This window comes from Leguminivora glycinivorella, chromosome 12 (genome assembly GCF_023078275.1).
Source record: "Leguminivora glycinivorella isolate SPB_JAAS2020 chromosome 12, LegGlyc_1.1, whole genome shotgun sequence".
Lineage (NCBI taxonomy): Eukaryota > Metazoa > Arthropoda > Insecta > Lepidoptera > Tortricidae > Leguminivora > Leguminivora glycinivorella.
Window position 1 is genome coordinate 8,831,318 of NC_062982.1, and position 15,734 is coordinate 8,847,051.

General features: G+C 34.9%; 1 protein-coding gene across 6 annotated transcripts in view; it reads right to left on the reverse strand.

Moving 5' to 3' along the window:
• Positions 1-15,734, reverse strand: part of LOC125232252 (rab11 family-interacting protein 4) — a 162,301-nt gene that overhangs the window by 6,832 nt on the left and 139,735 nt on the right. For all 6 annotated transcript variants that reach the window (XM_048137903.1, XM_048137901.1, XM_048137902.1 and 3 more), the window contains one exon: positions 1,348-1,482. In XM_048137903.1, coding sequence (XP_047993860.1) covers positions 1,348-1,482 — 135 coding nt within the window. The remainder of the gene's footprint in view (positions 1-1,347; positions 1,483-15,734) is intronic.

Below are 15,734 nucleotides of genomic sequence, written 5' to 3' on the forward strand. Positions count from 1 at the left end.
TAGTGCTTGCCGTTGCATCAGAAATTCTATACATAGTGGCTACCTGTCTACGCGTGCGGCACCGATTTATGTACAAAATTGTTTTTTAGTTAGTTGATGTAATTCATTTAGATAGCTACATGCCTACTTACAGTCACTTTAAAAGACCAATTTGGATTTAAATGAAACGACAGCGCAAGGACAAGTATTTAAATAAAGTCGTGATTCTAGTTCCAGTCATTGGGTAGTTGGGCAACCGCACTGAAAATAGCCAGTTACAATTGGTCCAATTGCCAAAGATAGCCCTAATTTAACATACCTAATTACAATAATGCGTTCACTCACTTTCTACAGTTCGAAAAGACATAAGTAACACCAGTAGTTAAAGTTTACATTTACGTGATTTTTTTCCTGTCTATTTTGTTTTTTTATGAAACCATTATTTTAACTCAACTGGGGGGTTACCATGACGTGCTAAAGCCGTTCAGTTTAGGTTGAGAGAGAGGGACGGAGCTATGTAACTGCTATAGCTGTGTCCCTTTCTCTCAACCTAAACTGAACGTCTTTAGTACGTCATGGTAACCCCCCTGGACTATAAATTGAGTCGTTAAATAATAATACATAAGCGCAGAGCACCACGTTGTAATCTCCTAGAGCGGTCTGTGCTCCAATGACAGTAGGTATCAGTACCTACACTACCTACTGTCATTGGAGTACAGCGTTACAGTAACAGTTTATTTATTTTATTTATTTTATTTTCTTTATTGGGGAAAAAAACAGATACAGACCAATAATATTTATACAGACAAGTTATAAAATCTTACTTATAGCCTACATCCTAACACAATTCCCACTAGGAGGTATGACAGTAGTTTTAGGGACAGCGTTGTGATCGGAACTAATTAACAAACTTATACTAAGACTTGAACTTAACTTATAAAGCTACATAGATTGTTACCAACAGAAAAATATTAAGAAACAAATTAAGAAGTTACTTAGTTACACAATATTATTGAATATTTTGGAGGCTTAGAACTATAATAATGAGCTTACTAAACGCTTAAATCGTATTTTAGTGTTATTGAAAATGTCAACCGAGACCAGGCGTTTGTTGTAGCTATCACACATCCTACGAAGCGGAGCTCGCACCCCAGCGTTAGTGGAAGTCATTGAAACCGCGAATAGGGACTGGTTTCGTGTCCTGTGGTTAGAAGCACGAAAACTAATAGCTTCTAATAGCTCCGCACAGTTATAATGCCCTGTACATATATTGTACAGCACTGCAGCATCTTGTGCGTTACGTCTGCTTGCGAGCGTCTTCATATTGTACCTATCCAGAAGCTTTGCATAAGACAATGTTGCACTCACCTCCCGTATCTGTTCGTCGAGCATGTGTACCCGCGCCTGTAGCACCGCGTTGTCGGCCTTCGCCCGCGCGTAGCGTTCGTCCGCCGTGCTTTGCGTGTCGGCCAGTGACGTCACTTGTTGCTGTAGCAGTTGCACCTGTAAACAAAAAAAAATGTGATGAGTTTATCTCCATTTCATTCCGACACCTTAAAGGGTTAAGTAATGCAAATAAATGCTTTGAATTGTTAAAGTTATTTCCGAGTTATTCGACTATTATTATGTCTGTATATTCTGTATATATTGCATCCGCAGCTGAATGAAACGCTACAATGCAAAGAAAACAAACCAGCGCAAGTGCATCTCGACGTTGCATCCGGTTTTCTTTCGCTTTTGCCGACATCTGGCAAATAAAAACGGCTAAGAGAAACAAACATATATTTCAGACTGACTTAAATATTCAAAAAGTCGGCTTAAGAATGGGTTTTATCTGTTGAAATCCTTGAAATGTTATCAATACGCCAATGTAAATGTAAGTAGGGCAGTCATTTGAATAAGACATCAAGTTCCACCACACGAAGATAAACATTGATAACGATGCAATTAGTTTTACCTAATTACGTAATAACCATTAGGTACATAGAAGATACAGTATCTTTAAGATAAGTATCCGCATAATATAATCATCTTCATATTGTTAGATATAGGTATTAATATGGACCATCGTTTTCACCAGCCATCAAATACCTAAAGTAATCTATACTTATTCAGGTATAGTTAGGACATTTATATGTTGTATCCACAAGAAACAATTCTATTCTATTCTAACATATAATATTTTACTACGCACTGATCTTACAATACATGCATCGTGACTGAGGCATTGCTATCAAATCTCGAGATGTGTGGCCTGCCTTTCAGTTTGTGCCATAATTTTTCATGTAACCAAGAAAAGAGCATGTTGCGCTCCAGACAGACCACTTTTACTTTCCCTGACCATCGAACCATTTCATTATAGATATCGTAATCTAACATCTAGAGAACTTGATTATTACTGACAAGAAGCAATCCGTTTTATATGATTACATTTGCGGGAAGAGTTTATTTTTGGTTGACCTTGATGAATGACGCGATGCTAATTCTGCTGAGGATGATTCGTAAATTTCGCAATAGCTCGGCGAATGAGTTTGCTTGTAAATAAAGCATAATTAAAATGTGATCTTTTTACGTACTTAATCAATGAATTCACAAGAAATTAAACTTTACAATCGTATCACGGATATGAACATACTCTCACGAAAGTATAGGCAAGTTGGTACATTCGCTCTTACAATTATCATTACCGTGACTGAACACAATTAATATTGCGTTTTAGTTATAGCTTAGCATTATGAACAACGACTACTGATATTATTAGGTTTTGGTTTTAATCCTTTTTATTGGTTAAAGTAAGATTAAAAGTAAGAATAAGTTAACGTCCACCGTTAACGACAAAGGCAATATTGGAAGAAAAAAATGAACGTTACAATAGGTTAGGGAAGTTCATTCTAATGCTAGTGCACTAGTAGCATTGTTATGCACCATTGAGTCCATGCCCTCGCTATCTGATTCATTCTACTGTGCCGACTAACACTAGTTCTCTAAATTAGGTTATGCTTTAACAATCTCTGTTCGAATTCTGAGATCTGCTACGTTGACTTCTAATAATACGAGCAGAATGGATTACAGCGCCTCCCTGCCTATTACTATTTTAACTGTTGCAAAATGTCAAACATCATGAAAGTTGGGTCCTGTAAAATTTCGCTTGTCTTGCATTATCGAGTACATGGAAATGATCAATGGAAACCCCTTTTCAGAAACTTATGTCACTGATGAGGGTAACAGGATAGCATCACCATCTTTGAGGACATCGCAAAACATCGCGCACTTTGTCATAGATATAGCTTTTTCATAGCTTATTAAGGACCTACTAAAGTAATAACAATCTATTGAAGTAGGTATGTTTAAAACCATTCACAGCAAATACCCATTAGAATGATAGTTGGAAGCTTCATAGTCACTGCATAGCTGTTACGCATATTAAAGTGAGTAATGCCCGGGCGTCACCACAGGAAGGACTAACAAACAGGAAAGGCTAACAAATTTAAGACGAATAAAACAATGACGATTGGGAGACTCACACTTCAGGGCATTCAGTTTGTATTAAACTAGTTCCTCTTGCTTGTAATTAATACTCAAATCCTTCTCTAATCTACTTACTTATGCCGATTCTGTATGTAAACTCGTGTTAATTTGGCAGCAAGCGAGTAGTTCCACAATTTCCACATTGTCAAATTTAACAGATAATCAGGATTGAAGTTCACTTCAAATATGTTCGTTTAATCCTATCATTAATACCTACATATGTACTATTGGTTTGTTTGTAGTAAATCTTGTTCCCTTCACATCATGTGCACGCATTTTCTAAGAATAATATTTTAAAAATTTACTTATAATTAATATTAGTTATATTAAATAGTAACTATAATTAATATTGGTTATATTAAGTAAGTAAGTTAATTAATAGTAGGTATTTGTATTGTATTCTATTATATTAGAATTCAATCTTATAATAGTTTCATTGACTTTTTTTTATTTCATTCAAAAACAAATAAAGTAGTAAAAATACCTCCGATAAAGTTAGAAAATAACCTCATTCATAGACTCGCTCAGAAATTTTAATGGATCTACTATAAAAACTAATGAGTAGAACGCCCCGGCTGAAAATAAAGAAGAAAAAATATTGCAAAAGTTGAATGCACGCCAATTAATGATTCACTTTCGAGAAGAACGTCTGTTGTAAATTGGCACACAAATATACAACTTCATCTAATTTTTTTACAAATATGCGAACGTCGGTTGGTGGCAAGAAAATGTACCTACAAAGTACGTCAAAGTACTTAGGTATTTGAAAAGAAATGGCTACCGCAAAATCCGACTTTCAATTACTACATGATGATGATGATAACGATCTGGCAAAAGTGGCAACATTACTGTCTATCCTATCAAATAAATAAATATGTAATAATGATAAAACAAGACGACACTACGTTGTTGCAACTTTTAAATTCCTCGGTTTTTTTGCCAAGATGTACGCGTATTATGTATAGTGTTAGCTATTGCTAGTTCATGCCTGGATCGTGTAACGAAGCAAAGAAGAGGTATGAAAGAATGGAAATTTAGGGGAAATACAAAATGCTCAAACTCTCTAAAAATGAAAAAAAAAAAAAAATCTACACTTAGCTCTTTAAAACTTCTAAGTACTTTAAGTACTTAACTGTCCAACTCGTTTTGTTTTAGCATGCCCTACCGCAATTCCCAGTACTGTACTTTCCCAAGCACGTGCGTAAACATTGATTCTACAGGGTCTGAATTTTCTACTAGGCAAGTAAGAGTAGGTACAATGTGTCACAAATACCAAGAAGAAAAATCTTGAATAAACCTTTAAGTATGGTTAGTTGTATTTGTACTATTATATATTCTGTGGTGCAGGTAATGTCTGCGGTACATTTTTATTAAGTAGGTATGCCCAGATTGCCAAGTACCTACTTAAAGCAAAACCTATGATCTCGATAAAAAAATCGGATTTTTTAATGACAAGATAATCGTTGTTTTCATAGTGTATTTTATGAGTCATTTTGAGTAGGCTGGATCTGGTTATAAACTTCGTTAATTCTACTCCTTTTTAGGGTTCCGTAGTCAACTAGGAACCCTTATAGTTTCGCCATGTCTGTCTGTCCGTCCGTCCGTCCGTCCGTCCGTCCGCGGATAATCTCAGTAACCGTTAGCACTAGAAAGCTGAAATTTGGTACCAATATGTATATCAATCACGCCAAGAAAGTGCAAAAATAAAAAATGGAAAAAATGTTTTATTAGGGTACCCCCCCTACATGTAAAGTGGGGGCTGATATTTTTTTTCATTCTAACCCCAACGTGTGATATATTGTTGGATAGGTATTTTAAAATGAATAAGGGTTTACTAAGATCTTTTTTTGATAATATTAATATTTTCGGAAATAATCGCTCCTAAAGGAAAAAAAAGTGCGTCCCCCCCCTCTAACTTTTGAACCATATGGATAAAAAATATGAAAAAAATCACAAAGTAAGAACTTTATAAAGACTTTCTAGGGAAATTGTTTTGAACTTGATAGGTTTAGTAGTATTTGAGAAAAATACGGAAAACTACGGAACCCTACACTGAGCGTGGCCCGACACGCTCTTGGCCGGTTTTATATTGTTGCTAGAAGGTTGCTAGTTGTTGTAAAAGACAAAATCATCAATCAATATGTTTGTTTGATAAGTGATAAGTGTGATAACGTATATAAAATCAGATGTGACGTTGAGAATTTTTCAATGTTGGAAAGCCTTACAGAAATTACAGGCACCATTTATAGGGGATTAAAAGTATTAAAGCGCGTTAATTTCGGAAACAGAAAATATCGATCCCCATGCAAAAATATAAGATGTGTAGGAATTTGCAATTTGGGAAACATTTTTAGAAATAAAAACCATCGACCAAGAAGTACATTGCTCTAGGTTATCGAGTTAAAGACTCGTTCGAGTGCTATAACCCCATAATAATTGCAGATCGGCAAAAAATCTAATTCCGAAGCCCGATTCACTTTCTCACCGAGTTACACGCGTCTCGTAAGTGGATGATTGCTTTCCGTTTTTTAACTATCGGTAAGTACTTAATAGCGGTTATCTAGGCTTCTAAACTACTATAGATAAGTAACTATTTATATTTAACAAAACTTTTGGTAGAACATTTATATTTTAGCAATTACTTTGTCCGGTTTGATGGAGCGGTCATATAATATCAATAAAGATTATTGAGTCATATTATTTAATTAGATTCCTGATATTGATAATATGGAGCACTTAAAAGTTATTGAAATTTCATGATTAGATATCATTGCTTTCAATTATTGAATGATATAAGAGATATTTATTCCAATTTTAGATACATGTGAAAGGGATATGATCCCGTACCTTTAATATATGTTACTGTGAATTTTTTGACAGTTTGAAAGATGAACTTGGAAAAATAAGCCAAAGTTTGTACAGTACCTACATGTACATGTTTTTACCATGTACCTACTTATAATTTTTATGTGGAATGTCGTTACCGTTAATACTACACTGTCAAGTCCCACTGCAACACTGGACTGTTATTCTGCTCGTCTTTCAATCAACTTGCTTTGGATAAACCAGTAAAGAGAGAAATCAAGTTGGTCTCAGTAGGTTGCCTGGGCGCACGCCTTGTGGTCCTAGGTGGGAATCCGGCCCTGGTTGGTCCATAGAATGTAGATGCGTATCCGGATCCACAGACTGCATGGGCTCTTTGAGACGTCGTTCAATATTAGTGTGACAACGGTATAACCGCCCGAAGCAAGCGTAATTGAGCAAGACTAAAAATCGAAATAAGGTGTCATATATTAAAGAACCAGACGGACAGACGGACAGAGTCGCGCCATAAGGGTTCCTTTTGTACATTTTTGGTACGGAACCCTAAAAATGACGGACAGCACCAGTGACGAAGGCCGGATACGAACGACTGTGACTACTTAAAAACACAAATCAACATATTTTTAATTATTTGATTTGTTCCCATAGTTGAGACAAGACTAATTAGGTTATTTTTGAAAAATGAAATATTTAATTTTTCAAGTAGGCATATTACAATGCGCATAAACGTCAAATAAAGCTACGCCGGCTCTAACCCTACGCCTCAGTCTCGAGAAGATTAATTTTTTTTATTCGACATCCACTCTTGCTTATTTCTGGTAAGCATTGTGAACATCTAAAGTTATGCACTCGAGTGGGCTGATGCATGCAAATATTTCTGGGAGCAATTACATTTGCATGATATTAAATCAAATTAAGCACGACCATTTAATTATACGTGCGAAATGGTGTCCACGCAGTCTTGTCACTGGGAGACACCGTTTCGAAACTCAAGGAACAGATAGGAATAATTTAGTATGAGGACTTTCCAAGTTTTGAAATACGAACTGACAAGAGTTGAATTATAAGTTTACTTTTGCTGATAATATTTTACCTAAGTTAAGTAATTGTATTTGAATAAGTTAAGGAATCGTATTGAAAACCGCTTATACCTGCCGGTTACCAAGATGATTTATAGGTACGTGATTGATCTTCATGCTTTTAACATACATAATAATATATTTTTTGCTGTAATTCCTATCGCCTTTTATACATAGTTACATATATTAACTATCTCCAACTCTCATAATAGTCATAATAACACAGGTACCAGTATTTCTCATAAGTAATTCCTAATCATTAAAAGACATATACTTAATTACCTATCTACATAAATTATCATGAACACCTTAAGTGCGTTTTCACATTATCCGATCCGATATCGGATGTCGAACCGATATCCCATACATTACAGGGGCTATCTTAGATTTTTTCCATTGAAATCCTTCCGAAAACGGACTTAGAGAGAGATCACAGTCATACTTTTTTACGGTCTGTTGACATCCGGAAAACATAAAGTTCATAATTTTATGTCCTTCCTGTAACTAGTAAAGGTGTAACTATAATATAAGTATAAGCTACAGGTATCTAGTACCTATACTAGCTGGAAATGCTGGAATGCTGTAATTCCTTATTTGCAAGACTTTCCATTTATTTTCTTCAAGTTCGAAGCCTGTTATCGATTTCGCTTGTACTGCATTTTGTCGTTGTATTTCCTGTATTAATGCAATGAATAACCTGAATTGAATTAGGATTGGATATAAAAGTACTATGGCTTCAGTGTTTTGTCTAGATAGGTAGGTATTAAGTGTTAAAGCCACTTATTGAAGCCACTTTATAATGCTGTAAATAAAACTGTGTAAGTACATCACATAAACACTTGAGTGGTTTTATATAATGTTGTTTATTGATCGTAGTCACGCGGCGAAGTTTGATAAGAAAGAAAGAAGGAGGAGGAGGGGTTATCCTCCAGGTCGCATAAACGGGCGCTGACCGTAGTAAATATTTTTGAGGTCTTATTTTACGGATCCATATGTGAGAGGTATCTTTTGAAAGATAATTAAACCTACTATAATTGTTTATACATAACTATAGTATTAAAGGTAGCTGTTTACAAAATATTTGAAAATATGTGTTTTTTATCGAGCATGAATCGCACAAGTACTGGTAAAAAATGCTTCTAAGTCAATAAACAATAACGTTACCGCAATTGATGTTATTATAAAATTTACGCGACTATTCATGAGCTTTCTAAAAATATAAGTTTTATTGGTAAGTGATAATATAACCATTAAATTACGAATTTTGTTTCGTAGTGCTCACTCCGCCGGTCGCACAAATGAGCGCTGACCGTAGTAAAGTATTCAATATTTTTAAGTTCTTATTTTACGGATCCATATATAAGAGGTATCATTTGAAAGCAAATTAAACCTAATATAATTATTTTTGAATAACTATAGTTATAAAGGTAGCTGTTTACAAAATATTTGAAAACATGAGTTTTTTTTCGAGCATGAGTTGCACATATACAGATAAAAAATGCTTCTAACTTAATAAACCATAACTTTACCGCAATTAATGTTATTATAAAATTTACGCGAAATTTCATGCGCTTTCTAAAAATATAAGTTTTATTAGTGTATGATAATATATGACCAAGTAATTACGAATTTGGTTTAGCAGGGGTCACTGCGCCCTGTCACGATATTGGGTGCTGACTGACCGTCGCCAAATTTTCTACATTACTCAGATCCTATTTTACTGATAAATTTGTGAGAGGTATCATTTGAAAGCATATTATGCGTACTATCTTTATTTCTAATACTTCAAGTCGAAACTGTAGAAGTTTACAAAATATTTGATTAGTAATGTGTGTATTTTACTGTGCATGAATAGCATTGGCATTGATAAGACACGCTTTTAGCTCAATAAATTATAGTTTTCCGCAATTGATATAATAACAAAATAAACGGAAAATGTATGACTTATACAAAAAATAAGTTTGGTTTGTATTGCATAAACAATTAATTTTAATTTGTTCAGCTCACCTACTGCGCACCATCATATAAATGGATGTCCACCGTCGTTGCCTTTTTTCATGGTTTTTCAGACTTTATTTCACTGATCGTATATTCATAATAAATATAATTTATCACGTATCGAATTTACTTATATACTTAATTGATCAGTAAAATAAAATCTGTAAAATGATGAAAAAATTAAGGCAACGGCGGTGGACATCCGTTTATATGACGATTGACCGTGCGCAGTGGGTATGGTGGACAAATTAACATTAATTGTTTAAGCAAAACTAACAAAACTCATTTGTTGTAAAGGCCATACATATTGCGGGTCAGTTCGTTATTATATCAATTGCGGAAAAATATAATTTATTGAGCTAGAAGCATGTTTCACTCGTATCAGTGCGAATGCTATTCATATACAGTAAAAATACACATATTGTCAAATATTTTGAAAACTTCTACAATTACGACTAAAATTATTAAAAAGTAACGATAGTACGCATAATATGCTTTCAAAATATTCAAATGATACCTCTCACAAATTGATCGCTAAAATAGGATCTGAGAAATACATAAAATTAGGCGACGGTTAGCACCTATTTACGTCGCGGGGGTGCAGTGACACCTGCTAAACCAAATTCGTAATTACTTGGTTGTATAATACAATACATCAATAAAACTTATATTTTTAGAAAGCACATGAAATGTCCTGTAAATCTTATAATAACATTATTTGCGGTAAAGTTATTGTTTATTGGTCATGCACCAAGATACAATCTTAAAAATTATGAAAACGGCAACGAAAATAGTCATATATGTATATGACGGTGCGCAGTGAGTATGATGGATAAATTAACATTAATTGTTTATGCAATACTGACAAAACTTATTATTTGAAAAGGTCATACATTTCGCCGTTTATTTTGTTATTATATCAATTGTGGAAAAAATATAATTCATTGAGCTAGAAGTAGGTATGTTTTACTCACATCGGTTCCAATGCATATTTTCAAATATTTTGTTAGCTACTACAGTTACAACTAAAATTATTGATAACTAATGATAGTACGCATAATATGCTTTCAAAAGATTCCTGTTAAATAAAATAGGATCTGAAAAATATAGAAAATTTGGCGACGGTCAGCATCCATACGGGGCCGGGCGCTGTGGCCCCTACTTAACCATATTTGTAATTACTTGGTTATATAATATCATACACCAATAAAACTTATGTTATTAGAAAGTGCATGAAATTCCGCGTAAATCTTATACTAACATCAATTCCGGAAAAGTTGTTGTTTATTGATTAAGAAGCATTTTTTACCAGTAGGTAATTGTGCGACTCATGGTCTATAAAACACATATGTATTTTCAAATATTTTCTAAACAGCTACCTTTATGATTATAGTTATTTAGAAAAAAATATAGTAGTTTTAATTAGATTTAAAACGATACCTCTCGCATATGGATCCGTAAAATAGGACCTCAAAAATATTGAATACTTTACTACGGTCAGCGCCCATCTCTGCGACCGGGCAGAGTGACTCCTGCTAAACCAAATTCGTAATTACATGGTTATGTATTATCATATACCAATGAAACTTATATTTTTAGAAAGAGCATGAATAGACGCGAAAATTTTATAATAACATCAATTGCGGTAAAGTTATTATTTATTGAGTTAGACGCATTTTTTCTAGTACTTGTGCAATTCATGCGCGATAAAAAAAACACATATTTTCAAATATTTCGTAAACGGTTACTTTTATGAGTATAGTTATTTAAAAACAATTAAAGTAGGTTTAATAAGCTTTCAAATGACACCTCGCACGAACAGATTGGTGCCATAGGACTCGAGATGTGAATAAATATCTATGATGGTCGGCCGCCATCTTTCTCCCTCCTTTTTCTCAACCCGTCCCCCCCTCCTTAAACTAAAACAGGTCAATTCGTAATCTGGAGATAACGAGGAACACATCCATACCTGTTTTAGGTATTTAGAGAAGATGTCGACGACTTTTTGTAAAAGAGGTCGTTTGGTCCCTGACTAGAAAACTTGCATTGACCCTGACCCTACTTGCATAAGGTTCAGAACTTTCAGAATAATATAATGGTATTTAAATGTTTGCAGTTATTTAATCCACTTTTGCTTTCTGGATACGCCAAAAAGGTTAAAATGTCGTACACACCAACAATTTTAAATATAATTTTACAGTTACCTAAGGCGAGAAACATCAAGTAAGAAAAATAAGATAAAATCAGTAACAGTAAATTACTTCTTTAAGTTATCAAGACATTCAAGACTAACAAAACAGCAAGCAGACAGACGAAAACTACACGGTAGTTAAGTAAAAGATTGCTATCTTTAGCAGCAATCAATGAATAGCAAAGTGAGGCCGCGTGACTTCCTAGAGAAACATTTTCTTGGCAGACTTGTCTAGCAACTTTCAAGCTTTTGTAAAGAGCGATACGTTTACCTGTGCTGATGAATTGTGAACGACTGTTTGGGCACCTAAGTACGACGTGCATAAGTACGTAAGTACAAGGGATGAGTTACGAATTTGGGACCACTATTGCTGATAAGTGGTAAGTGGTGAGGTTCGAAATTAATAATTTGTGAAATATCTACGTGCCTAATGCGAAAGCACTGTTAAATAAAATGGTAATATCGTATCGTATGAGTAAAGAGAACAGCTAAAAAAATTGAGAAGCTGTAAAAATACAAATCCTTTTATAATTTCATAATTGCTAACTTTGCAACCTCGATTACTAATTAAATTATAATGAGTTACTGAATATCAATTTGGATGAAATACGGTTAACGATTTTAGCAACGAAGTCCTTCGCATTCATTTATGAATAGTAAAGTATTTTTATAATGTTACGTGCTCCAAAAATATGTAGGTAAAAAGTTCTTATGTCGCTTGACATGTAACTCCTATTCTTCTCCTTCTCCATCCGCTTAGCATCCATCTACACCATTAGGTACCTTTTGCTAAATGGCTAAATCGGGTAGTCGTATCATAGCTATCGACTCAGTCATCATTCTATCAAAACAAATGTGCTCCATACGGGTCACCGATTGTAAATTCCCAGTCTCACTTGAATAAGCTTACGCCTAATAGGTCACCTTGCGGTACCCAGTTTAATTTTGAACTGTATTCCCGTTGCAATAATGTACACATGTGACATTGGTCACGCTTACGATGCATTCGTCATTCGCTCCAATAATGTGATAACGGTCAGTTTCAGTCCGTTGGTGGGTTTTGTACTAATTATAATTAACTAGCTTTTGCTCGCGGCTTCGCTCGCGTTAAATTCGAAAATTGCGGAATGCTCGAAAATTGCGGGTCCGAAAGAGACAAAAAGTAGCCTATGTCACTCTCCATCCCTTCAACTATCTCCGTTTAAAAAAAACATGTCAATTCGTCGCTCCGTTTTGCCGTGAAAGACGGACAAACAAACAGACTCATACACTTTCCCATTTATAATATTAGTATGGATAGTCGCGTTGAACACAATGGTGCACGGGGGATCGATCCAATAGTTGCAATGCAAACGGCATTTTATAAAGTGTGAAGGCAATTTCAGTTCGAGTTCAAACGTTTATGTCTATGTGCAGGGTGTTATTGTTGAATTGTAAAGAATCCTTTGACAATAATACATCTTAAATATTACATTTTCAATTTCTGCAGTGTTTCAGACAGTATGTGTTTTACAAGAAGAGTTTTATGAAGCTATAAAACGTATACAAATAGTGTAGTCTTCCTCCAGTTTTTACCAACATTTTCTCACAATTCGAACTTTTAACTTCACATTTTTCTAGTACTTACTGAAAGTATTCAGATTAAGACACATGGATTTCCATTTCGTTCAAAATTCCAAATAGTCTACAACTATGTACTAGGAATTCAGTAACTAATAATTAATACGAAATAATATCACTGATGTTACAAAACATTCTTGCATGAAAACATCACAAGGTCCCGTAAAGGAGCAGGAACAAATACATAAATACTAATGGAGGAAGTGAGAAGGATGGAAGTGCAACGTTGCGGTAACCTAATTACTGCAGTGACGCGTGCTCTGACCATGGCACGGTTCGTAAATACAAGAAACTGCTTTGGGAATGTAAATTTATAAGGGTTGAGCTAAATTTATAGCTTTGCAACGTATTTTCAGTTCTTTATGACTTGGTAGGTTTCGTCCAGGTTAGTGAAAAGGAAGGACTAATGCATAAGGACAGTCAATTTATAGGGGTTAAACTAAAATTTATTTTTATTTTTAACCCCCGACGTAAAAACGACAGGATGTTATAAGTTTGACGTGTCTGTCTGTCTGTGTGTGTCTGTCTGTGGCATTCTAGCTCCCGAACCGATGAACCGATTTAGATATTTGTTTGAAAGCTGAATTAGTCGGGAGTGTTCTTAGCCATGTTTGATAGAAATCGGTCCACTATGTCGGGTTTTTATTCAAAATTTAAATGCTGAATTAAAAGTTTATCATGCTCGGTGGATTTGGTCTCTGAGACGGTGCGAGCAAGAATTTTAAATAAAATTGTAATGGATTATCCCTTTGCATATTTCCAATAAAAAAAAACTTCTTGAGTTATATTTGGATAGGTTGGCCCTGGCATGTTTCGCAAGTACCTACAAGAAACGAATGCATATGGAAATGTAAATTTATAAGGGTTGAACTAAATTTATTTCTACTTTACAAATGTGTTTTGGCTTTCGCGAATTTAAACTTCTTCATGCTCAGGCACTTAAATATTGATGTTTCGAGACTGCTGATTTATAGGGGTTGAACTGAATTTATCCTTACTTTTCCATTTAATGTTTTCACTGCAACTAATTGGTCAAATAATCTTAATTGAAATGCTCGAGTAATGTAACAGAACCCGCCCCGTATTTACGTGCTTTGTCTTTAACCCTCTAACTGCTATAGCCCAATTTACATATAAGACAGATGATCCAGCTCATTTCACCATCTGTTAAATAAGGCAAGTTTTCGTGTACCTGCAAAGGAGTGGAATGCGCTCCCAGCATCGGTGTTCCCAGAGAAATACGACCTCGGTCTCTTTAAACGTAGAGTGAATAGGCTATTACTGAATCGGTGAGCTCCATCTTAGACTCTGTCTTCACTTCCCATCAGGTGTGACTAGGGTCAATCGCCGATCAGTCCATAATAAAAAAAAAAAAAAAAAAAAAAAAAAAAAAAAAAACCTTCGTGCGTATCTTTAGGCGAGCACGTTCGATGAAAAATTCAAAGCTGTTAAAGGTTAAAACAATTACGTCAACTTATCCAAGAAAACCTACAAATTTAACAGCTATTACAAAAGTAAGATGGAAATCAATCGTAATATTCGTAATCAATCGGCTGCTTAGTTACGCCAAAAAATCCGTAGCGTCCGTAAATGACTATGAAATTGGCTTTGCTTTAGTCGTTGTAGATATTACAATGAGTGAACATTAAAAGGAAACAATATGCCTAGATTAAACTGACTAAGTTTCTTTTGAACAAAACAGAAAAAAAAATCTTGACAGACCCCAAACAATTTTAAAAACCAATAATTACTATTTTATTTAGGCCTCAGGGTATTAAGAGGAGATGAGATGCGAATACGATAGAGTCATGTAATGTAATTACTTCGAAGGGGTGGCAAAAGAGGGGCTTAGCGATTTTAATTGGAAACTGGCGTATAGCCCCAAGGGGATCTTTAGCCAATAAATCAGCTTTAAACTGATTGTAAATCCCTAGAATATTCGATGATCATGTAAGCTTTCACTGCACACGTAAGACCAAGTAACCGAGAAGTCTTTCTAAACAATTGTTAGGAATAAATTAAATTATACTATTGTTGCACGCCAAACCAAGCTCGGAAACAAACGCTCGTAATGTGAGAAAACACCGTGTTTTTGAGATAATGCGCTATCTGATGAAGTTTTTGAGATTTATATGGCACTCGCTAATGAGAGTAATGAGTATTTTTAAATTAAGTTTGCCTACATCACACAAGTATTTCAATTCAGTTTGAAAAGAGACTTTGACGATAGAGATAAAGATCTTCAATCACGAAGTAACAGTAGATAAAGATAGTGTTCGGAGCCTTTGTAAATTATGAATTTGAGGGGAGTTTGGTCGATGAAATACCGACAAATAAGGATAGTAGGATCGCGTGACAGCCTCGAATAGAACCACCAGAATAAAGAAGTGTAGGTAGCAAGAAAGATTCAGCTTTATAGCCATGGTATAAGAGTCACGAAAGCTACCAGTAGAAGTTGGTATACAAATTCGCCGGCGACGGTACGGCCAGGTCCGTGGACGCGCCTGATCGACCGA